General features: G+C 41.0%; 1 protein-coding gene across 2 annotated transcripts in view; it reads left to right on the top strand.

The window, feature by feature from the left end:
- The window catches only part of Cct6b (chaperonin containing TCP1 subunit 6B), a 60,249-nt gene extending 40,476 nt beyond the window's left edge, over positions 1-19,773 (top strand). For both annotated transcript variants that reach the window (XM_016008348.3, XM_006990068.4), the window contains exons 8-14: positions 1,308-1,390; positions 2,426-2,522; positions 3,186-3,333; positions 15,591-15,724; positions 17,048-17,150; positions 19,021-19,093; positions 19,601-19,773. In XM_016008348.3, the coding sequence (XP_015863834.1) occupies positions 1,308-1,390; positions 2,426-2,522; positions 3,186-3,333; positions 15,591-15,724; positions 17,048-17,150; positions 19,021-19,093; positions 19,601-19,673 (711 nt within the window). In that variant the 3' untranslated portion in view covers positions 19,674-19,773. The remainder of the gene's footprint in view (positions 1-1,307; positions 1,391-2,425; positions 2,523-3,185; positions 3,334-15,590; positions 15,725-17,047; positions 17,151-19,020; positions 19,094-19,600) is intronic.
- The last annotated feature ends 772 nt before the right edge of the window (positions 19,774-20,545 follow it).

Below are 20,545 nucleotides of genomic sequence, written 5' to 3'. Positions count from 1 at the left end.
TCTGAGTTCAGCTCTCACACCCACGTGGTCGAATGGCTCACCGCTACCTGCCTGCGGCTCCAAGGGAACTCTTGCCCTCAGAACTCCACACGCCTGCACGCGGGCACATTTCCACACATAGACATAGCATACCTACATTGTTTTTTAATTTAGAAAAGAATGTCTTGAAATGCTAACTATTGATCTTATTAAAAATTGACCCTTAAGGATTCATCTTTTTAAAAATTATTTATTTAGTTTATGTATGTTGATTTTTTACCCGCATGCATGTCTGTGTGAGGGTGCCAGATCCTCTGGAACTAGAGTTACAGACAGTTGTGAGCTGGCCTATGGGTGCTGGGAATTGAACTTGGATCCTTTGGAAGAGCAGCTACTGCTCTTAACCACTGAGCCATCTCTCCAGCCCCAAGGATTCATCTTTTTATAATTTTGTTTGATAAAATATGAAATGTACATAAAGCACTTCTTCATAGCAAAACATAATGGTTGTCTTGAAGAAAGCCTATGTATAATTGGATTTTGAGTGAAACTAGCTACTTTTTCATGGAAAGTCATTTTTAGTTGAAAAAAGGTTCAACAGATAAACTGTGGTTATCTAGATTTGGATGTTCAGTGGATTTTTTTCCACTGAAAAACAAATGGAACAGTCCTACTACTCCAAGGAAGATAACTTATAGGGTGTGCTGCCAGTAGTAACATTTGAACTCAACTCAATGAACCAGTGCTTTCTAACTGACTAAAATCCACATGGTTTTACAAAGTCATGCATGAATAAATAACCCACTTAAAATATAAGATTAATGATTTAAAAAACCCTTTAAAATGTTTTCCTGTTTAAGTTATGTTTGGGAGTATATGACTGAAACTGGAGTTGCAGGCTGTTGTGAGCCATCCCACATGGGTGCTAGGAACGGAACTGAGGACCTCTGAGAGAGCAGCCTGTGTTCTTAACCACTGTCCTCTCTCTCCAGCCCCTGTTTCTATGATAACGATACAGATACAACTCACTATACAGCTTAGGCTGACAAGGAACTTGCTCTGTAGTCTATACTGCCCTGGAACTTTAGATCTTCCTTCTTTAGCTTCCTGAGTGCTGGGAGTACCAGTGTGTGCCATCATGCCCAGGCTTGGTTCTTCTTGATTTTTAAGACTGTAAAGTGGTGCTGAGGGAAAAAAAAAAAAAAAAAAAAAAAAGCTTGAGAAATACTGGCTTAAATTTTTTTAAGGTTAAGAGTAGAGCTCAGTGGTAGAGCACTTGCCTAGTGTGGAACAAAAGCCACTTAACTTTTGTGTTAACTTGACTACAGGGCATTGATCCATTCTCCTTAGAAATGCTGGCAAAACATAATATCGTAGCTCTTCGCAGGGCAAAAAGAAGAAATCTCGAAAGGTAAGTGCAAATTATGTATCAGAAGTGTTTTCTGTTGCTCTTGGTGCTGCTGTCCTTTTTGTTTGTAGTGCTGGGAACTGAACCCAAAGCTTTCTAAGTTTTTTTTCTTTCTTTTTAAACAGTTGCTGGGTGTGGTGTTGCACGCCTTTAATCCCAGCACTGGGAAGGTAGAGGAAGGGGAATCTCTGAGTTGGAGGCAGCCTGGTCTACAGATCGAGTTCCAGGACAGCCAGGGCTACACAGAGAAACCCTCAACCAAACAACAGCAACAAACCCTTAAGATTTGGGGCCAGGGAAATGGCTCAGTGTGTGAAGTGCTTGCTGAGCAGGCCTGAAAACCTGAGTTCTGGTCTCCAGAACCCACATGAAAGGCAGGAGCAGCAGCAGTGGGTGCCTGTACCCCCAGCTCTAGGGACTTGCTGGTCAGCCAGTCCAGCTAAAACTTCAAGCTTCATGTTCAGTGAGAGACCCTGCCTCAAAAAAGTAAGACAGAGAAGTGACTGACAAAAGACAATCTGGCGTCAACCTCTGCCCACCCCTACATGCACGGGTGAGTGCACCCTCACATACATGGGCACACATATACTCCCTCCCCCCGACAAAACAGATTTTAGAAACACTATAATACTGTATGATCTCACTTATATGTAGAATTTAAGAGTACTAAACTTTCAGAAGTAGATAAGTGAATGATAGTTATAGGAGGCTGGAGTGCTAGGGAAGATTAAGAGTTTGGGAGATGTTGGTCCAAGGATACAAAATTTTCATTAGAGAGGAAAGATAGATTTAAGGATGTGTTGTGCATCATTGTGACTATAGTTAATAACTATATGTTTGTTTGTTTGTTTTTGAGACAGGGTCTCAGGTATAGACCAGGCTTGCCTTGAACTCACAGGGAGCCACCTGCCTCTGCTTTCTTAGTGCTTGGATTAAAGTGAGATCATGCAAGTAAAAAAAAAAAAAAAAAAAAGGAAAAGAGAAATTAGCCTTTGTATTTTCCATAACCAAAGTGAAGGTGACATGATGTGATTCCAGGCTTGCTCTTGCTTGTGGAGGAATAGCTGTGAACTCCTTTGAAGACCTTAATGAAGATTGCTTGGGGCATGCTGGCCTTGTATTTGAGTATTCATTAGTGAGTATTTCTTTATTTTTTATTTTTATTTTTTGAGACAGGGTTTCTCTGTGTTGTCTGGCTGTCCTGGAACTCACTCTGTAGACCAGGCTGGCCTCGAACTCAGAGATCTGCCTGCCTCTGCCTCTGCTTCCCAAGTGCTGTGGGATTAAAGGTGTGCACCACCACTGCCTGGCTCATTAGTGAGTATGTCTGTGAATAGCAGTTATAACATGATTCCTAAACCATTTTTGGTATTTTATATCTTTTAATTCATATTTTGAGGTCTGACAGGACAGAGTTTACAATTTTTTTACCTAAGTGTTAAGAGTTTTGCTATGTAGCCCCAGTTGGTCTTGAACCATCTTCCTAATCCAGCCTCCCCAAATGGTGTGGTAACTTAACCACTTAAAAATACATCTTTAGTTATGTTTGACAAGAAAAAGTTACATGAAGATTGGATCCTAATAGAATATAGATTTGAATTTCATGATGCCATTGCAATACAATGTGTCAAATGTTATACTTGTCCTGTGTGTGTGTGTGTGTGTGTGTGTGTGTGTGTGTGTGTGTGTGTGGTATGTAAGTCAGGATCTCATGTGTGCTGAGCAAAGTGCTCTACCACCTGTACCCTTCAGCTATATCCCGAGCCTTACAGCTGTATCTCCTCTTGTTCTCCATTAGGGTGAAGAAAAGTTCACTTTTATTGAGGACTGTGTGAATCCTCTCTCTGTCACCTTGTTGGTCAAAGGACCAAACAAGCATACTCTCACACAGATCAAGGATGCTTTAAGAGATGGACTTCGTGCCGTCAAAAACGCCATTGAAGATGGTAAGCAAGCTCTTCTTGTGTATCAGCCTCATGCTTTTTAAGTAGTAATAAATCAGTCATGGTATGTATAGTTTTTAAAGGTACAAATGATTATCCTTTCATTTCACTTTAGACAATTTTTTAATTTTCCTTGGGATATCTGTTAAGAATGAAGATAAGATAATACTAATTAGCCCCTCTCTAAGAGATGAAAACCACTTTCATATACTGTTACTTTTTATACTTAGGAATTTATTTTTCAAACCATGAGAGAGCTTTTATAGTTCAGAACTTACTCCTTTACCTCAGGTATAGTGTAATTGTAAGAAAGGTTAGGAAGGGATGCTAACATTTTTAATTTATTGATAATTTAGAACTAGCTTGTATCTAAAAAGAGTTAAGGGAGGTAATTCAATAAGAGCGTCCCTTTAAAATCGAGTAATGGACATATGGAAACATGTTCAAAAATCAGTCAATAAGAAATGGAAATCAAAAGTACAAGGAGAAGATGTCTGTCATTTTACACCCTCTAGGATGGCTGTGATACAAAAGTTACATAACGGGTAAGTGTCCTTCTTTGGCAAGGACATAAAGAACCGGAACCTTGATGAGAACTGTTGGGTGACAGGTGGTGCTGGCTGGACCATACGGTAGTTCTGTCTCTTAGTTCCCGATGAATCTCCACACACTGACTTCTGTGGTGGCTGTACTAGCTCAAGCTATAACCAGAGTTTAGGGTTCGTCCCACCCACAACTTCAGTGGCATTTATTGTCATTTGATGATCCATTCTGACTGGGGGAGGGAGAATGCTGGTATAGTTTGAATTTGCATTACAGTAATGGATAAGGATGGCGAACATTTTCATGTATTTGTTGGCCATTTGTACTTATTTGGAAATGGTACATTTATCTCTTTAGTGGTTAATTGTTTGTTGGTTTGGAGTCCTTATATGTTCTGGGTATTTTTCCCCCAGCGGAGGAATAACTAGGAAATCTTTCTCCCATTCTTAGCATTCTTTACCATCTTCTATGCTGAGCAGAAGCTTTTTAATTTCATGTAGTGACATTTATCAGTCCTTGCTATTTGGTTGGGCTTTGGGGAATATATTCAGAAAGGTTTGCCTTTACCTGTACCATTTACTTGTTTGTTTATTTATTTATTTGGTTTTTTTGAGACAGAGTTTCTCTACATAGCCAGGTTGGCCTTGAACTCACAGAGCTCTACCTGCCTCTGACTCCCGAGATTATAGCATTATAGATGTGCATCAGCATGCCTGACATATGCCTACATCTTGAAGAGTGTTTTTTTCCTAGTAGTTTCAAAGTTCCTGGTCTTTTTTTTTTTTTAAAGGTTTATTTATTATGTATACAGTGTTCTGCCTGCATGTGTCCTTGCAGACGAAGGAGGGCACCAGATCTAATTGTAAGTGGTTGTGAGCCACTATGTGGTTGCTGGGAATTGAACTCATGACCTCCGGAAGAACAGTCAGTGAGTACTCTTAACCACTGAGCCATCTTTCCAGCCCTCAAAGTTCCTGGTCTTAATGTTGACATCTTTGGTCTATTTGAATTAATCTTTGTACATGATGAGAGGTAAGATCTAGTTTTATTTTTCTACATATGGACATCTAGTTTTCTCAGAATAATTTGTTAAAGAAGCTGTCTTTTCTCCATATATGTATTTGGACATCTTTGTTAAAAAGCTGGTGGCAGCCAGGTGTGGCAGCACACACCTTTAATCCCAGTACTCCGGAGGCAGAGGCAGGCCTGAGTTTGAGGCCAGGCTGGGCTTCAGATAGAGTTCCAGGACAGCTAGTGCTGTTACACGAGAAACCCTGTCGGGGGGCGGGGGGGGGGGAGCCAGTGGCTATAGCAGTGTGGGTTTAGTACAGGATCCTCTGTTCCATTCCGTTAGCTTGTGTGTCATGTCTGGTTTTGTGCTAGTCAAAAAAAAAAAAAAAAATTCCACTTATCTAAGTTGGGAGCACCAGACTATTGATTGTGAATGAAATATGATTTGCTTCGTGTTTTTAGTAAATAGGTTTTATTGTAACTCAGTCATACCCCCTTGTGTGTATTGATTGTAACTGTTTTGTGCTGTAGTGGTGGGATGAAATAGTTGTAAAGGGAATAGTAGAACCCACGGAACCTAGGCTGTTAGCTGGCTTAAACTGTTTTTTTCAGTACTAGGAATGCAATCAGGGATATGAACATTCTAGGCAAGCTTTCTACCACTTAACTACACCCCTAGATAAATAAAAATCATATTAGTGTGTATGTGTGAATGTATGTGTGTGTCAGTGAGGATGTGCTCATGCCTTGGTATGTGTATAGAGGTCAAAGGACAACTTTCAGAAGTTGGTTCTCTCCTTCCACTTGGGTTCTAGAGATCAAAATTCAGTCTTGCATGGTTGGGGGCCCTTACCTAAGTTGTCAACTTTATCGGTATAAAATTGTTTATAGCATTCCTTACTTCTTCTCTAGCTGTAAGGATGCATTTCCCTCTTCCTCCTTTTTGTTTCTCCCTGCCTTCCTTCCTTTTTTTTTTTTTTTGAGACAAGAGTTCACTCTAATCCAAGCTGGCCTGGAACTCAAAGTGTAGCCCAGGCTGGCCTTGAAGTCATACCAACATCCCTATCTGAGTTTCCTTAGTGTGGGATTACAAGTGTGGGATTACAAGAGCTCTGTTTGTCGGTTTTCTTATCTCCCAGTTTTCTCCCCCGATCTCTTCTATTTCCATTCCCCCTTACACCGAATGCTGTTTGCTCCCCTCTCTAGTTCTAAAGTAGGAAGCTCAGCTCGCTAGTTTAAGGACTCTGTTCTTTTCTAATGTAGGTAGTTCTATAAATTTCTCTTCAACAGCATCCCACAACTTTATGTTATGTTTTCATGAAGAATGTACTCAGAGGTACAGTAATGTCTTTCTTAAGATGGGTGGGGCGTACATAGGTACATGTGTTTATTTGCATATTTAGTCTTTATACCTCTTACAAAATAATACAAATATTATTTTGAGTGCATTCTTTCTTAGGAAGGAGCTTTTCAAAACATGATGAGACATAAGGATATACCCAGCTTATAGATGAATAATTCCTTCAGCACTTATTTATGAAATGAATCAGAAAAGGGAGATGGTAATAAAAATGTTGAGCTGAGAAATAATTGATTTTTATATTGTTTTGCTATAATCATAGGTACTTACAAAGCAAAACAACTTAACAATTTCAGCAAGTCCAAAGCCTTATGACACTATACGAGCAGGGCTGGGATCTTCTGTTGCATGGTAGAGCCCGTGCCTGTCAGGAGCAAGGCCCGGGTTCACTCTCCAGCACCACAACACAACTACCCGAAGCTGTACAAGCAGAGGTCACGCCCTATCCAGGTTGTGCATTTTAACACAGAGCTCTTGGCTTAGAATAAAGGACACCTAATGTTTTCCTTGGGTAGCAGTTTAGATTCTGCTCTAATATAGAAAGCAAATACTTCATGGGGTCCCAAGAATTCCATACCAAAATCTCTGGCCACATTACTTGCCCTAATCCTCCCTTCATTTTAATATATTTTCGCATTAACTCAACCCTGGTTAAGGGTCTAAAAGTCACACTTTCAAATTGTTTTTAAATAAAAACAAACATAATTTTGCATGACTTTAATTCCTTTTCTTTTTTTTAGAAACTATGGGGTTGGGGATTTAGTTCAGTGGTAGAGTGCTTGCTTAGCAAGCACGAGGCCCTGGGTTCAATCTTCAGCTCAAAAAAAAAAGTAGAAACTATGTAGACTAGTTTCTAGATGTATGTAACAGTATAATCACTCTCCAAAGCATAATGAAAACATAATACACTGTCAGTAAGTCATTGTTCCCACCAATGACATTCACACGTTGAGATTAGATGGGATCAGGCAGATTCAAGGTGGCATGGCTCTATGCATTGCTTCAGTTAAATAGCAGTGTGGACACACTGTGGATGTCACTACTGAACTGCTGTGATGATACAGGAACCATGGTCCAGAACTGTTACATCTTATATCAGCTCCAGCAAACACTGGAGAGTTCTTTCTCAATTAAAAGATTTATTATGCATATTCATTGTACATGGCTCTATGTTACATAAGGACACTTCATACAACTATATAATGTATATTGAACATGCTTCCCTCCATATCCCTTCCTGCCTCCCCCTTCCCATCAATCCTCTTTGTCCCCCTAGCCAGTGTCATTTAGACTTTTATGTCATATGTGGGGCAGGATGAAAGTCAGGGGAAATTACGGGGAGGTGGGGTGGGAAAAGAGCTCCTTCCTCTTTCCCCTTCTGCTTGAAGCTTCTCTCCAGCTGAGAGTCGAGAGTTCCAGCATCGTTAACAACATGCACTGTGAAGGTTACCTACATGGAGACAGTCTTCCTTTTATGTAGTGGTGATTCAAATAAGAGTGTTTAAATAGCAATGAACTATGCCTGAGGCCTGAGTGTAGGTGACCTTTTCCCATTCTCATCTGTAAACCTGCAATCTTCTAGAACTCTCATAAGACTCTCCACTTACTATAAAAGACATTTCTTAACCCCCTTGTGCAACCCTTGTGGCTCATGGTTTTTTTCTTTATTAGATTTTAATCCCATCCAAGGCACCCTTATCTTACTTATCATAAAGATTGGGATAGGACTGGAAAGACTGCTCAATAGGTAAAGACACTAGCTGCCAAGGCTGACAACATGAGTTCAGTCTTGGGATCCTCACAGTGGAAGGAGAGAACTGACTTCCTAATATTGTCCCCTGACCACCTCCAGTGATCACTGTGGGATGCATGCACCCGCCCACCCTCACACACACATAAATAAGTCAATGCAATAAGGGAAAAGGAGGAAAAAGTTTTTACAGTAACCATTAAGAGTTATAATTTTAGAGCTACTAAAATAGTATATAACGACTGCTGAGACACTTAAGCAATACTCTTTTGAGGAGCTCGTGCCTAGGCTCTTGGGTGTGTCTTATTCTTCCCCTAAGCACCTCTCGTTCTATTAGCCCCTTGCTGAAATCTGTGTTTGTTTGTCTATTTATTATATGTGTATTATGTGCATGGGCACATGTGTGCCATGACAGGGTGCATGGTGATCAGAGGGCAACTTCAGGAGTTGGTTCTCTCTTCCCACCATGTAGGTTCTGAGAGTTGAACTCAGGTCGTTAGGCACAGCAGCAAGTGCCCTATTTCTAGTTTGCTTTTTTGTTTCTGTGATAAACATCATGACCAAAGGCAACTTGGAGAGGAAAGGGTTTATTTCATATCACGAGTTACTGTTCATTGAGGAAAGCCAATACAAGAACTCGAGGCAGGAACTTAACAGAGAAATCATGGAGGAATGCTCCTTATTGGCTTGCTCCCAGACTCATGCTCAGCTACTTTTCTTTTCCTCTTCTTTCTTTTCTTTTTCAAGACAGGGTTTCTCTGTGTAGCCCTGGCTATCCTAAAACTCACTCTGTAGACCAGGTTAGCCTCAAACTCAGAGATTCACCTGCCTCTGTCTCCTGAGTGTTGGGATTAAAGGCACGTACCACCACCACCTGGCAGCTACTTTTCTTTTATAGCCCAGGCTCACTTGCCTAGCTGTGGTTTCACCAACAATAGACTAGACTCTCCCACATCAATTAGCAATAAAAAAAAAAAAATCCTGTCCCTCCACAGGCCAATGTGATGGGGTTCGCTTGAGGTTCCCTTTTCCCAGGCATGTCAAGTCGATAATGAAGATTAGTTGTCACATACTCTTACCCACCAAGCCATCTTGCTGGTCCTAAACTTTCTCCTTAATGAATTCCATTTCTGCTTCAATGGGTTCAGTCTGATTTTTTCCCTTGTGGGGAAGTCAAGGATTCATCATCACCTAAGTGGAGGTCTCTGAAAGAGAACTCTTTATACTGCTGGGTGCAGTTTTGGTTTTTGTCTTCGGCTGCACTGTGTCTGACTGTGTATACTCATGGGATTTTATGTACCTAATAAAATCCAGGAACCACTAATTAGAAAAAACATGCAATATTTGTCTGAGACTGAAAATATGAATATCTACAGTTGTACCCATTTCCCAGCAGATGATGTATCTTTCTCCCTTGTGACTGAAAACTTTTCCATTGTGTATCTATGTGACATTTTATCTATTCTTGTCTTATTGGATATCTTGGTTGGTTCTCTGACTTAGCTGTTGTAAACAGTTCTGTAACAAATCTTGATGCCTAAGCCTATCTGTGATATGTTGACTTGAAGCTCTTCAGGCATCACTGAGAGGTGTAGCTGAATCACATAGTAGATCTACTTTTAGTTTTTTAAGGACCTCCATTACCAGTTTACAGCAGTGTATACAATTCCCTTTGGAATTGTATTCTCACTAGCATTTATTTGGATAATTGATAATAATTACCATTCTTCTGGGCCTGAGATGGAATCTAAGGTGTTTTTTAAAAATTATTATTTTATGTGTACAAGTGTTTTGCTTGCATGTATGTCTGTGCATCACATGTATGTGCCTGATGTCTGTGGAGGCCAGAAGAGGGTGTCAGATTCCCTGGAACTGGGGTTACAAGTGGTAATGAGCTACCATGTAGATGCTGGGATTTGAACCCAGGTCCTCTAGAAAAATCACCAGTGATCTTAATTGCTGAGCCATCTCTCTAGCCCCTCTAATGTAGTTCTAAAGTAAATTATTTCTTTTAAGTTTGACAATATCAAACATGTATATACCGAGTTTGGGGCATTTCTACCCCTATTACCTTTTCTTGTCCCCTCTTTCTACAGCTAAAGTCCTTTTTCCCAGTAAGCCCCCTTTTACTAAAATGCCCTTTGTTTTTGATCCACTCAGTCTAATTGTGGCTGCTTGCATGAACATGAGTGGAGTTTTTTTTTTTAAGTTATGGAAATGTCATGTGAAACCATGATCTATGGAGATCATAAGAGTAAATCAGATTCTCATATGCAGACATTCCTGGATGACCTGAATTTTTCTCATGTCCTTGGCATTGAAAAATCAAATCCATAAAGTTGGGATTTATCTTGGCAGTAGCGTACTAGCCTAGGGGGTGGGAGTAGACAGGGTCACAGCTTGGTGACAGTACCTGCCTAGCATGTGTGAGGTCCTGGAGTCCAACCAGGATCACAGAAAAAAAAAATCATATATTTTACTAAAAAATAAAAGACCCACATTCCTCCACTCATATCCCCAGGGTGTCCAAAAAGTCCTGAGTTCCCAGCAAGTCCCACAAGATACTCAGGATCCTGACTTGGCTCTGCCATTTTGGATCAAGGTCTTCTATGTGAACATCTCATGAGACCTGAATTGTGCTCAGATACCCCAAGGATTCTGGGTGATATTGAGGATCTTCTCAGTGTCCCCTGTACCTGTGAGGTGGCTCAGGTGCCTTTGGGTCTCTCTTGCCCTCCAACCTCCACTGCCAAGTCTAATGCCAACTTATAGTGGTCAAGAACATCCAGCCAGTGCTGGAAGTGATGCGGGTACCTTGCCCAGGTCAGGAATGCCTGGTGGGCCTGCGAATTAGTTCCCACCCATTGCAGACAGCTCCCTTTTGAGGGCCTTCAGAAGGCTGTCCACCCCTTCCTGGTCAGGTATGACAGTGGCAGTTGAGGAGTGGGGGGGCAGAGCAGGACTTGGGGCGATCAGTTGGATTCTTTCAGTGCCTGTAAGAGGTACTGACTGTAGTCATCTTAGCTACTCACTTGTAGGGGGTTCTCAAGATATCTAGGAAGCTCCAGCCAGAAGGAGGCATTACCAGGATGCCATCTGCCTGCTCCAGCCTCTCACCAACCCTATACCTCTCTCAATCTGGCCACACTCCTCAGCAATGCTGGGAACTGTGACTAGATCCATATGGATCATCTGCAAATAAGGATACTTTGACTTATTTTTATTATTTATTTATTTATTTTCCTCTCTTGTCTTACTGCTCTAGCTAAGAATGAAAGCAGAGAAAGTGGGCATCCTTGTCTTGTTCCTGATTCTAATGGAAATGCCTTGAGTTTCCCTCCATTTAGTATAATGTTAGTTATAAGTTTGTTGTATAGCCCTATTATATTATGCTGGGATGTTATTTTTATACCTACTTTCTTCAATGTTTCTATCATGAAGGGATGTTAGATTTTGTCAAAAGCCTTTTCTGCATCTATTGAGTTTATCATGTGATTTCTGTGATTTTTTTTTAGCATTATTCTTATTGCAGAGCATTGCTTTGGCTGTCTGAGGTCTTTAAAAATATTTTATGTGCATGAGTGTTTTGCCTGTTTGTGTATCACATATGTACAGTGCCCACAGAGGCCAGAAGAGGGTGCCAGATGCCCTGGGACTAGAGTTGCAGATGGCTATGGGCTGCCATGCGGGTGCAGGGGATCAAAAACAGGCCCTCTTGAAGAGAGGCAGTGTTCTCAACCACCTTGCCATCTCTCCAGTGCCGTATGGGGGGATTTTATGTTTTCACATGACTTTTAAGATTTTGTCTTATTTCTATGAAGAATAGTACTGGAATTTTGATGAGAATTGCCTTGAATCTGTAGATTACTTTTTGTAGGATAGTCATTTTCACAATATTAATTCTTCCAATCTATGATCATGGGAAGATTTTTTTCTATCTTCTAGTGTCTTCCTCAGTGGTGTTTTAAAGCTTACATTATGGAGATCATTCATTTCCTTGGTTAGGTTTATTCCAAGATATTTCATTTTATTTTTTGAGACTAATTTGAATGATATTGTTTCCTTGATTCTCAGTGTGTCTTCCATTGGCAGATAGGAAGGGTACTTGATTTTTGTATGATGTTTTGTATCATCTTGTCTTGCTGGAAGTGTTCATCAGTTGTAGGAAATGATGGTAGAGTCTTTAGGTCTCTCTCTATAGTATCCTGTCACCTGCAAATAAGGGTATTTTCACTTCTTTTCCTGCTTGTATCCCTTTTATTTCCTCTCTTATCTTACTACAAGCTCTGGATAAACCTTCCATCTCTGTGTTGAATAGGAGTGGAGAGAGGACAGCCTTGTCTTGTTCCTGACAATAGGAATGTCGTGAGTTTCCCCCATTCTGCCTGGTGCTGGCTCTAAGTTTACTATATATGTGGCCTTTGTTATGCTGAGATATGTTCCTTCTATTCCTAGTCTCTTCAATGTTTTGTCGTGGCAAAGGTGTGAGATTTTGCCAAAGGCCTTTTCTGCATCTGTTGAAACAATTAATGATTTCTGTCCTTGAGTCTATTTATATGCTGTATTACATTTGTTGATTTATGTACCTTGAATCATCCCTGAATCTCTGGAATGGAGTGAACTTGATAATGATGGATGCTCTTTTGATGTATTCACTTCAGTTTGCAAGTATTTTATTGAGAATTTTTGCTTCTATGTTCATAAGACAAATTGGCCTATAATTTTCTTTTGTGTGTGTGTCTTTATTTGGTTTTGGTATCAGGGTAGTACTGGCTTCATATGTGAGTTTGGAGCATTCCTTCATTTTCCATTGTATGGAATAGTCTGGAAGCATTGGTATTACTTCTTTCAAATCTAGTAGAATGCAGTGAATCCATCTGAGCTGGGATCTCTCCTTCTTCTTCTTCTCCTCCTCCTCCTCCCCCTTCTCCTCTTCCTCCTCTTCCTCCTCCTCCTCCTCCTCCTTTCTTGCTTCTTTCTTCTTCACAGGGGTTCTCTGTGTAGCCTTAGCTGTCCTGGAACTCACTCTGTAGACCAGGCCTTGAACTCACAGAGATTCATCTGCCTCTGCCTCCCAAGTACTAGGATTAAAGGTGTGCACCACCATGTCTGGCTGACCCTGGATTTTTTTGACTGAGTATTTGTTTTAGTTCTACATCAGTTTCATTGCTTGTTATAGAACCATTCAAATTGCTTATTTCTGTTAAATTTTCATAGGTCATATGTTTCTAGAAAGCCATCCATTTCTTTTTCTTTCTTTTTTTAAGATTTATTTATTTATTTATTTATTTATTTATTTATTTATTTATTTATTTATTTATTTATTTATTTATTTATTTTTATTCTGTATACAGTGTTCTGCCGGGATGTATGTCTGCGCTCCAGAAGAGGGCGCCAGATCTCATTACAAATGGTTGTGAGCCACCATGTGATTGCTGGGAATTGAACTCAGGACCTCTGCAAGAGCAGCTAGTGCTCTTAACCTCTGAGCCATCTTTCTAGCTTCATCCATTTCTTTTAGATGTTCCAATTTAGTGGAATATACATTTTCAAGGTTTGTCCTTAGGACTTTCTGAATTCTATTGGCAGTAGTTAGAAACCCCCTTTTACACTGGGGCTGCTTTCATTCTATCTCATAGTTTTGTTATGTTATGTCTTCATTTTTATTTAACTCTAAAATGTATTTCCTTTCTGATTTCTTCAGTAAGCCAGTTGTCTAATCTCCATGAATTAGTGGTTTTCTTGCTGCTAATTTTTAGCTTCATTTCATTGTGGTCAGATAAAATACAAGAAACTGTTTCAATTTCCTTGTATTTGCTGAGACTTGCTTTCTGTCCTGTAATATGATCTACCTTAGGGAAAGTTCTATGGGCTACAGAGAAGAATGTGTATTCAGCAGTATTTGTGTGGAATGTCTTGTAGATGTCTGCTAGCTCCATTTGGTCTAAGGTATCCCTGAATCCAGATGTTTCTCTGTTTATGATTCATTGGGATGACATGCCTATGGATGAGAGCTGGGCACTGACATCACTCAGTATTCTTGTATTGGGTTTGTCTGGGTCTTGACCTCTAGTAGTGTCAGGTGCACTTGTGGCCAGTGTGTATATGTTCATAACAGCAGTATTGTCTTATTAGAGTGTTCTTTTAGTCGGTATAAAGTCACTCTCTTTACCTCTTTTGACTAATTTTGGTTTGGAGTTTATTTTGTCAAATATGAGAATTCTCTTATAAATCCAGTCTCTGTAAAAACTTTTTTCTATTTTCATGTTTTTATTTTATTTATGTATTTATTTTACATCCTGACTTTAGTTTCCCCTCCCTCTTCTCCTCCCAGTCCTTTCCCCATGCCCCCCCCCATCCACTCCTCCTTGTTTCTATTCAGAAAAGGGCAGGCCTCCCATGGACATAACAAACATAACGTATCAAGTTGCAGTAAGACTAAGCATCTCGCCTTGTATTAAGTCTGGGTCAGGCAACCTAGTGTGAGGAATAGGATCCCCCAAACCAGAAAAGAGTCAGAAACAGCCCCTGCTTCCACTGTTGGGAGTCCTACAAGAAGACCAAGCTACACACCTGTCAGATATGTGCAGAGTGACTAGGTCAGTCCCATGCAGGCTCCCTGGTTGTCAGTTAGGTCTCTGTGAGCTCCTATGAGCCCTGGTTAGTTGTAAATCCAGCGTCTTAGTCTGTCTTCTAGGTGGGGAGTTGAGACGGTTGATGTGCAGCGTTCCCATTGAAGGGTGTGCATTGGCTCCTGTTGTGTTGTTGATCTCATGGTGATTGATGAGTCCTATCTTTCCCTGGCTTCACTTCTCTTCTACCATCACCTGCTGTTTCCTGTGGTCTCAGAGAGTGTCTTTCTTTTCAGACCTCAGGATCCCTTTGAACATCTTTAGTAGAGCTGGCTTAGTGACCATGAATTCCTGGTCCACTCATGGAAAGTTTTCCTTTGCCCTTCAATTATGAGAGATAGTTTCATAGATAAAGTAGTCTGGGTTAGCAGTTATTGTCTTTCAAAGGTTGAAATACATCATTCTAAGGCCTCTTACATTTTTTTTTAGATGAGACAGTATATCCAGCTACTTGCTTCTATAAATTATAAATAACAACTTTTCAGTGTACTCATAGAACTGTAAGATGTAGGTAAAAGAGATGTCTACCTAAAAAGAGATTTATTTTTTATTTGTGTGTGTGTGTGTGTGTGTGCCTGTGTGAATTTATGTATACTCTGTTAATGCAGATTAATGCAAGACAGTGTTAGATTCCTTGGACTTGAGTTACAGCTGGTTGTGAGCTGCCTGATGTGGGTGCTAGGAACCTTCTCTCTACCCTAGAAATTCCATTTTCATTTTCCAGAGCATAAACATGAAACAAATTGTATGTGACCAGTGTTTGTACTGTGCTTAATTGTTTGATTTCAGAATGCTTTATGGGAAAAACCTCATTATTTCTGAACTGTGGAATTTATTTGATCTCTAAATATATTCAAAACATTTCAGAGGTAGTCAACTAATTAAACACACTCGCTTTTCTAGCTAGTTGCTTTTCTCGCTCTCTTTCCTTGCTTGACGACTTTCTATTATTTCCCTCTGGCAGGCTGTGTGGTTCCAGGGGCTGGAGCAGTTGAAGTCGCAATAGCAGAGGCTCTTGTTAACCACAAGCACCGCGTGCAGGGAAGAACTCGCCTTGGGATCCAGGCCTTTGCGGATTCCTTACTTATTATCCCGAAGGTACAACTGTCTCCTGGCCAGATAACAACTGGCTATACTGAAAGATCCTTGATTACAAATTGCCCATCTTGCCCAGCAGTTCACAGAGTTAGAAATGTGCTTATTTGCATTTCCTGTTGTGTTAAATATTTTACAAACCCAGCAGAACGACTGTAGGGACTGAAGCTTACGGTACTTTGGGAGCTCCAGGAAGCAGTCAGGTTTTCCTTGGGTCCAAAAGCACTGCAGAAAGTTCATTACTAACCAATCCTAACGAACAGTTTGGAACTTAAGTTTTGTTAGATTTTTATTTTTAACACAGATTCTTGTTTTGTTGGTGGCATCCAACATGTTATTACTTTAACTTGTGAGAAGAGAAGAACTTCAAAATGTTTGGCGTTCCCAAACACGACCAGCTTGAATCTGTTGTAATTTCGAGACAAGGAGAGAGGCAGCGAGAGGACAGAGAACTGTCCTTCCTTGCTCTCTGCCTTCTGTTAGTTGTCAGCCATGTAGAAATATAGAAAGCTGTTTCCAGCACGCTGTTACCATGAATTAAACCATTATTAACCATCCTAGCAAAGACTTAAATAATTTATATCAGATTTGTTCACAATTTGTACATTGCTTGTGAATCAGATGTCTATTTTTTTTTTCTTTCCTCCAAGCAGCAAAGTCGTTAAGTAATGATGTTGTTGACATGAATTGGTGGCCCTGGCACACAGTGGCCCTTTTCTCTATCAGCTGTCAGTAGGGAAATTAGGCTGGTATAGAGTAAGGCATCTCCATCCAAGCTGCTGTAGTTCATGGCCCTCCTTCTGAAGCCAAGGGCCACACAGTGCTGCGGATGCTCTGCTTCTCCCTAGCGAGTGCTGGGAAGAACAGGAGGGCATGCGGCTCAAAGGCCGGGAGAAACAAGAAGGATCTTAAATCTTTTCTAAGAAAAGAAAGAAGCTGGGTGTGGTGGCACGTGCCCAGTGCCTGCACTTGGGAGGGGAAGCAGGAGGGCGGGAGCTCAAGGCGGCTCCTGATCCATGAGGGGAGAGGGGTTTGAGGCCAACCTGGACCACAGGATGCCTTGCCTGAAAAATATGTGGGAGTGGGGAAGTCTGGTCCTTGGAACTTAGTGTTCTGTACACAAGGGGAGCTGTTCAAGTATAAAACATGCTAGGGAGATAAAGCAATCATTTGGATTAGGTTGGGCATGGGATTCTTCTAAAGGAGATGAGCACTGTATTGTGATTGTGTTTTCACAAGACTGAAGAGTAATACCTGACTTTTGTACTTGATTTTCAAATACATATGTGAAGGCACTCCACACATACTTATTGTTTTTTCATGAAGGTTCTTGCTCAGAATTCTGGTTATGACCTGCAGGAAACGTTGATAAAAGTTCAGACTGAACATGCAGAATCAAAAGAGCTTGTGGGCATAGACCTGAATACAGGTAAGAGATTGAAGGAAACTTAGCTTTACTCAGGAGATTGTTCTTCAAGAACCTAAATCTTATACAGAGAGTGGTAGGTTGGGACATTTTGTTACATCAATCTTGATTGCATCTAGCTTACTCCAAAAAATATTTAATGTGTTTAGGTGTTTTTGCTTATGTGTATGTGTATGTATATGCACAATGTGCATACAGTGCCTGTGGAGCTCAGAAGAGAGCATCAGATCCTCTGGAACTGGCCCTGAACCCGGGTACTCTGCAAGAGTAACAAGTGCTCTTAACTGGTGAAACATCTTACCAGCCCTGAAACAAAAGAACTTTTAAATGTGGGTTCTGGGGACCAAACTCAGATTCAGTCCTTGTGTTTGTACAGCAGTTAACAACTGAACTATCGACATCTCTGGTCCTCTCTGCCCTCGCCAATGTTTAGAAAGATGTACTTATTGGATGCTTATTATTTGGATTCACACTGGGCAAAAATAGAGATTCTCTTGTAGTAAGTGAAAGCAGGCAGTAAACAATAACTCTAACAAATAAATTATTTAGCATCTAAGAGAACGATAAACTTGAAAAAATAAAAGAGCAAAGTAAGGATGATCATGAATGCTAATTAAAGAAGGTAGGGAAGGGATGAAAATTACAACATTTGTACAGTATACACTAGGAAAATATCTACTGATGAAGCTGAAGGAACTGAGGAGTTAGCGGGGGGGGGGGGGGGGGGAAGGGCAGCATTAAGTGCTCTCTCAGGACAGGGCACAGCCAGCGGGAAGGAAGGAGGTAGGAGAGGTGAGGTCAGATTATACAGCAGCATGTGGGCTAGTCCGAGAACTTTGGCTTTGGTTTTTTAATCCTTGCAGTGAAATGGGAACAATTTTGAGCAGAGATGTGACATGGTCTATTTAAAAGGATCACTCCGACCACTCTCCACCCTATGGAGAGGAGTTAGCTAAACAACTAGTAGGTTAGAATTGCACTAACAGTGGGAGAAGACTAGATAGAGCTGGTTGTGGACTGAGGGACTGTTCAGTTTTGGCAAAGTCTAATTTGAAGTACTTATGGTCTTTTGGGAAAAGTTGTTTGATATATTGAGCTCAAGAAAAAAGATACGTGTTGGAGGTAAGAGAGTTATCAGGATGTAGATAGTTTAAATCCAGAAAATTGGATGAGACCGCCTGGGAAATATGTTGTGCTAGGTAGTTTTATGTCAACCTGACACAAGCTAGAGTCATCTGAGAGGAGGGAGCCTCAATTAAGAAAATGCTTCCATAAGATCAGGTTGTTGACAACCCTGTAGAGTATTTTCTTAATGATTGATGGGGGAGGGCCAGCCCATTGTGGGTGTGCCATCCCTGGGCTGGTGGTCCTGGCTTCCATAAGAAAGCAGGCTGAGCAAGCCAGTAAGCAGCATCCTCTGTGGCCTCTGCATCGGCTCCTGCCTCCAGGGTCCTGCCCTATTTGAGTTCCTGTCCTGACTTCTTTTGATGATGAACAGTGTGGAAGCATAAGCCGAATAAACCCTTTGGTCTTCAAGTTTCTTTGGTCATAGTGTTTCATCACAGCAATAGTAATCCTGACTAAGACATATGTATAGTGAGAGAATAGAAGAGTCTTGGGCTGGGCGGGTTTGCACAGTGAAAAGAAAGGGGAGCATGGTGTCTGAAAGTCAAGAAGGAATTGTCAGAGGGATATGATGAGCTGTCAAGCAGTAGATAAGGCTGGCGAGAGCCCACAGCACTTAGCACAGAGGTCACTGGTGACCTTGACGAAAGTAGTTCTGTAAGAGATTAAATATTGTTAGACTCCACCAGTCAACATTGACAGGGTATATCAAGATTGCTGTATTAAGAGGTTTGTTTTTACTTTTCAGGGGAGCCGATGGTAGCAGCAGAAGCAGGAGTTTGGGATAATTACTGTGTGAAAAAGCATCTTCTTCACTCATGGTAAATTGGCAAAGAAGAGAAAGACCTTTAGGGATATAACTGATAGCTTTGGACGTTTCCTGTTATTTTTGTTCTGAAGACATTGTGAAGTGTATGACATTGTAGTTGCCAGCTGCTGAGACTAGCTTTTGTCCCCCTGCAGTCCCTTAAGCACTGTATCTGCAGCAGTGTAAGTCCCTGGAAAAGCTAACCTAACCCTCCCTGTTGGAGGGGAAGAAGGAGGCAGGAAGTACCGCCACAGCACTGTCTGTCTGTGTGGCAGGGGGGAGCAGCGCCACGTGACAGTTAAGCGCAGCTTTGCTGGGGTATACATTAGACTTCTACCGAGTCAACTGAGCAGTCAAAATTACAGTGTGAGGAGGGCTGCTTCGTTCGTGATAGCTTTGTTTCATAAACTCTCACACCAGCACAGCCGAAGGAAAAAGTGCCCGGCGCTGCCGCAAGATTGCTGGGGAGACGCAGGCATGCGCTAGGAGCCTTGACTCACTCTCCTCTTTTCATCCTTAGCACAGTGATTGCCACCAACATTCTCCTGGTTGATGAAATTATGCGAGCGGGGATGTCTTCTCTCAGAGAGTGATTGAATTCAAGATCAATTCATCTGGAAGACAAGATAGCATGCATGTCATATCCAACACCGTCTTATGGCCTTAACTGTTACAAAATAAATGTGGTGTGTAGCTTTTGGTCTCAGCTGTTTCAGAAACACTTAATCAAAGTATAAAGAACACACAAATTTTCCCAGTAAAAGAATAATAATGGTAATATTTTCTGAGTCTTAACTCCCCACCCTATAATATATGTTATTTCTTTTTTCATAAAATAAAATGTGTCATGATGCCTATACCTTCTGGGCACAGGTTTTAGAGTATCCAAGTCAATTTCCAGTTTATCAGAGATCTTAAATGTAGTAAGATAAATGTTCTCTTTTCTTTCTAAAGCCCTTCAGTAATTTCCTGCTGCCACTCTCTTAGGAATGTGGCATCACGTGTAATATAGGTTTCTCATGCACAGTCCCTCGCCCAAACTGTTTAGCACATAGTTTGTTATAGTTTCTTAGCCTTTAAAGGTATGGGCAGGGTATCGCTATGTAGCTTGGGCTGGAATTCAAATCCTCCTGCCTCAGTGTCTGAGTGCTGGTGTTATAACCCTGCTCTTTTCAGCAACCTGTACTCTGCCCTGGCTCTGATAGCCCTGACTGGGCGGCAAGGCAGTCCCTCTGGAAAGGCAGGGCTCATTAGCATTGGCTCTATGAGAACATTGCTTTTGGTTCAGATGTAGCCAGTCTAGAGATATATAGTCCTGATAGCCATTTGTTTAAAGCTCTCCCCAGTTAATCTGTCATACTTACCATTGGTAGGTTCTTTGTCCATGTTCTTTGCCTGGATCCAAGTTGATAAGATATTAAAATGTCTCAGGTGTGTTCTTGGAACTTGTCTATAGCACTAGGAG

The sequence above is a fragment of the Peromyscus maniculatus genome, chromosome 8 (genome assembly GCF_049852395.1).
Source record: "Peromyscus maniculatus bairdii isolate BWxNUB_F1_BW_parent chromosome 8, HU_Pman_BW_mat_3.1, whole genome shotgun sequence".
NCBI classification, from domain to species: domain Eukaryota; kingdom Metazoa; phylum Chordata; class Mammalia; order Rodentia; family Cricetidae; genus Peromyscus; species Peromyscus maniculatus.
This window is presented reverse-complemented; position numbering and strand designations above follow the sequence as displayed.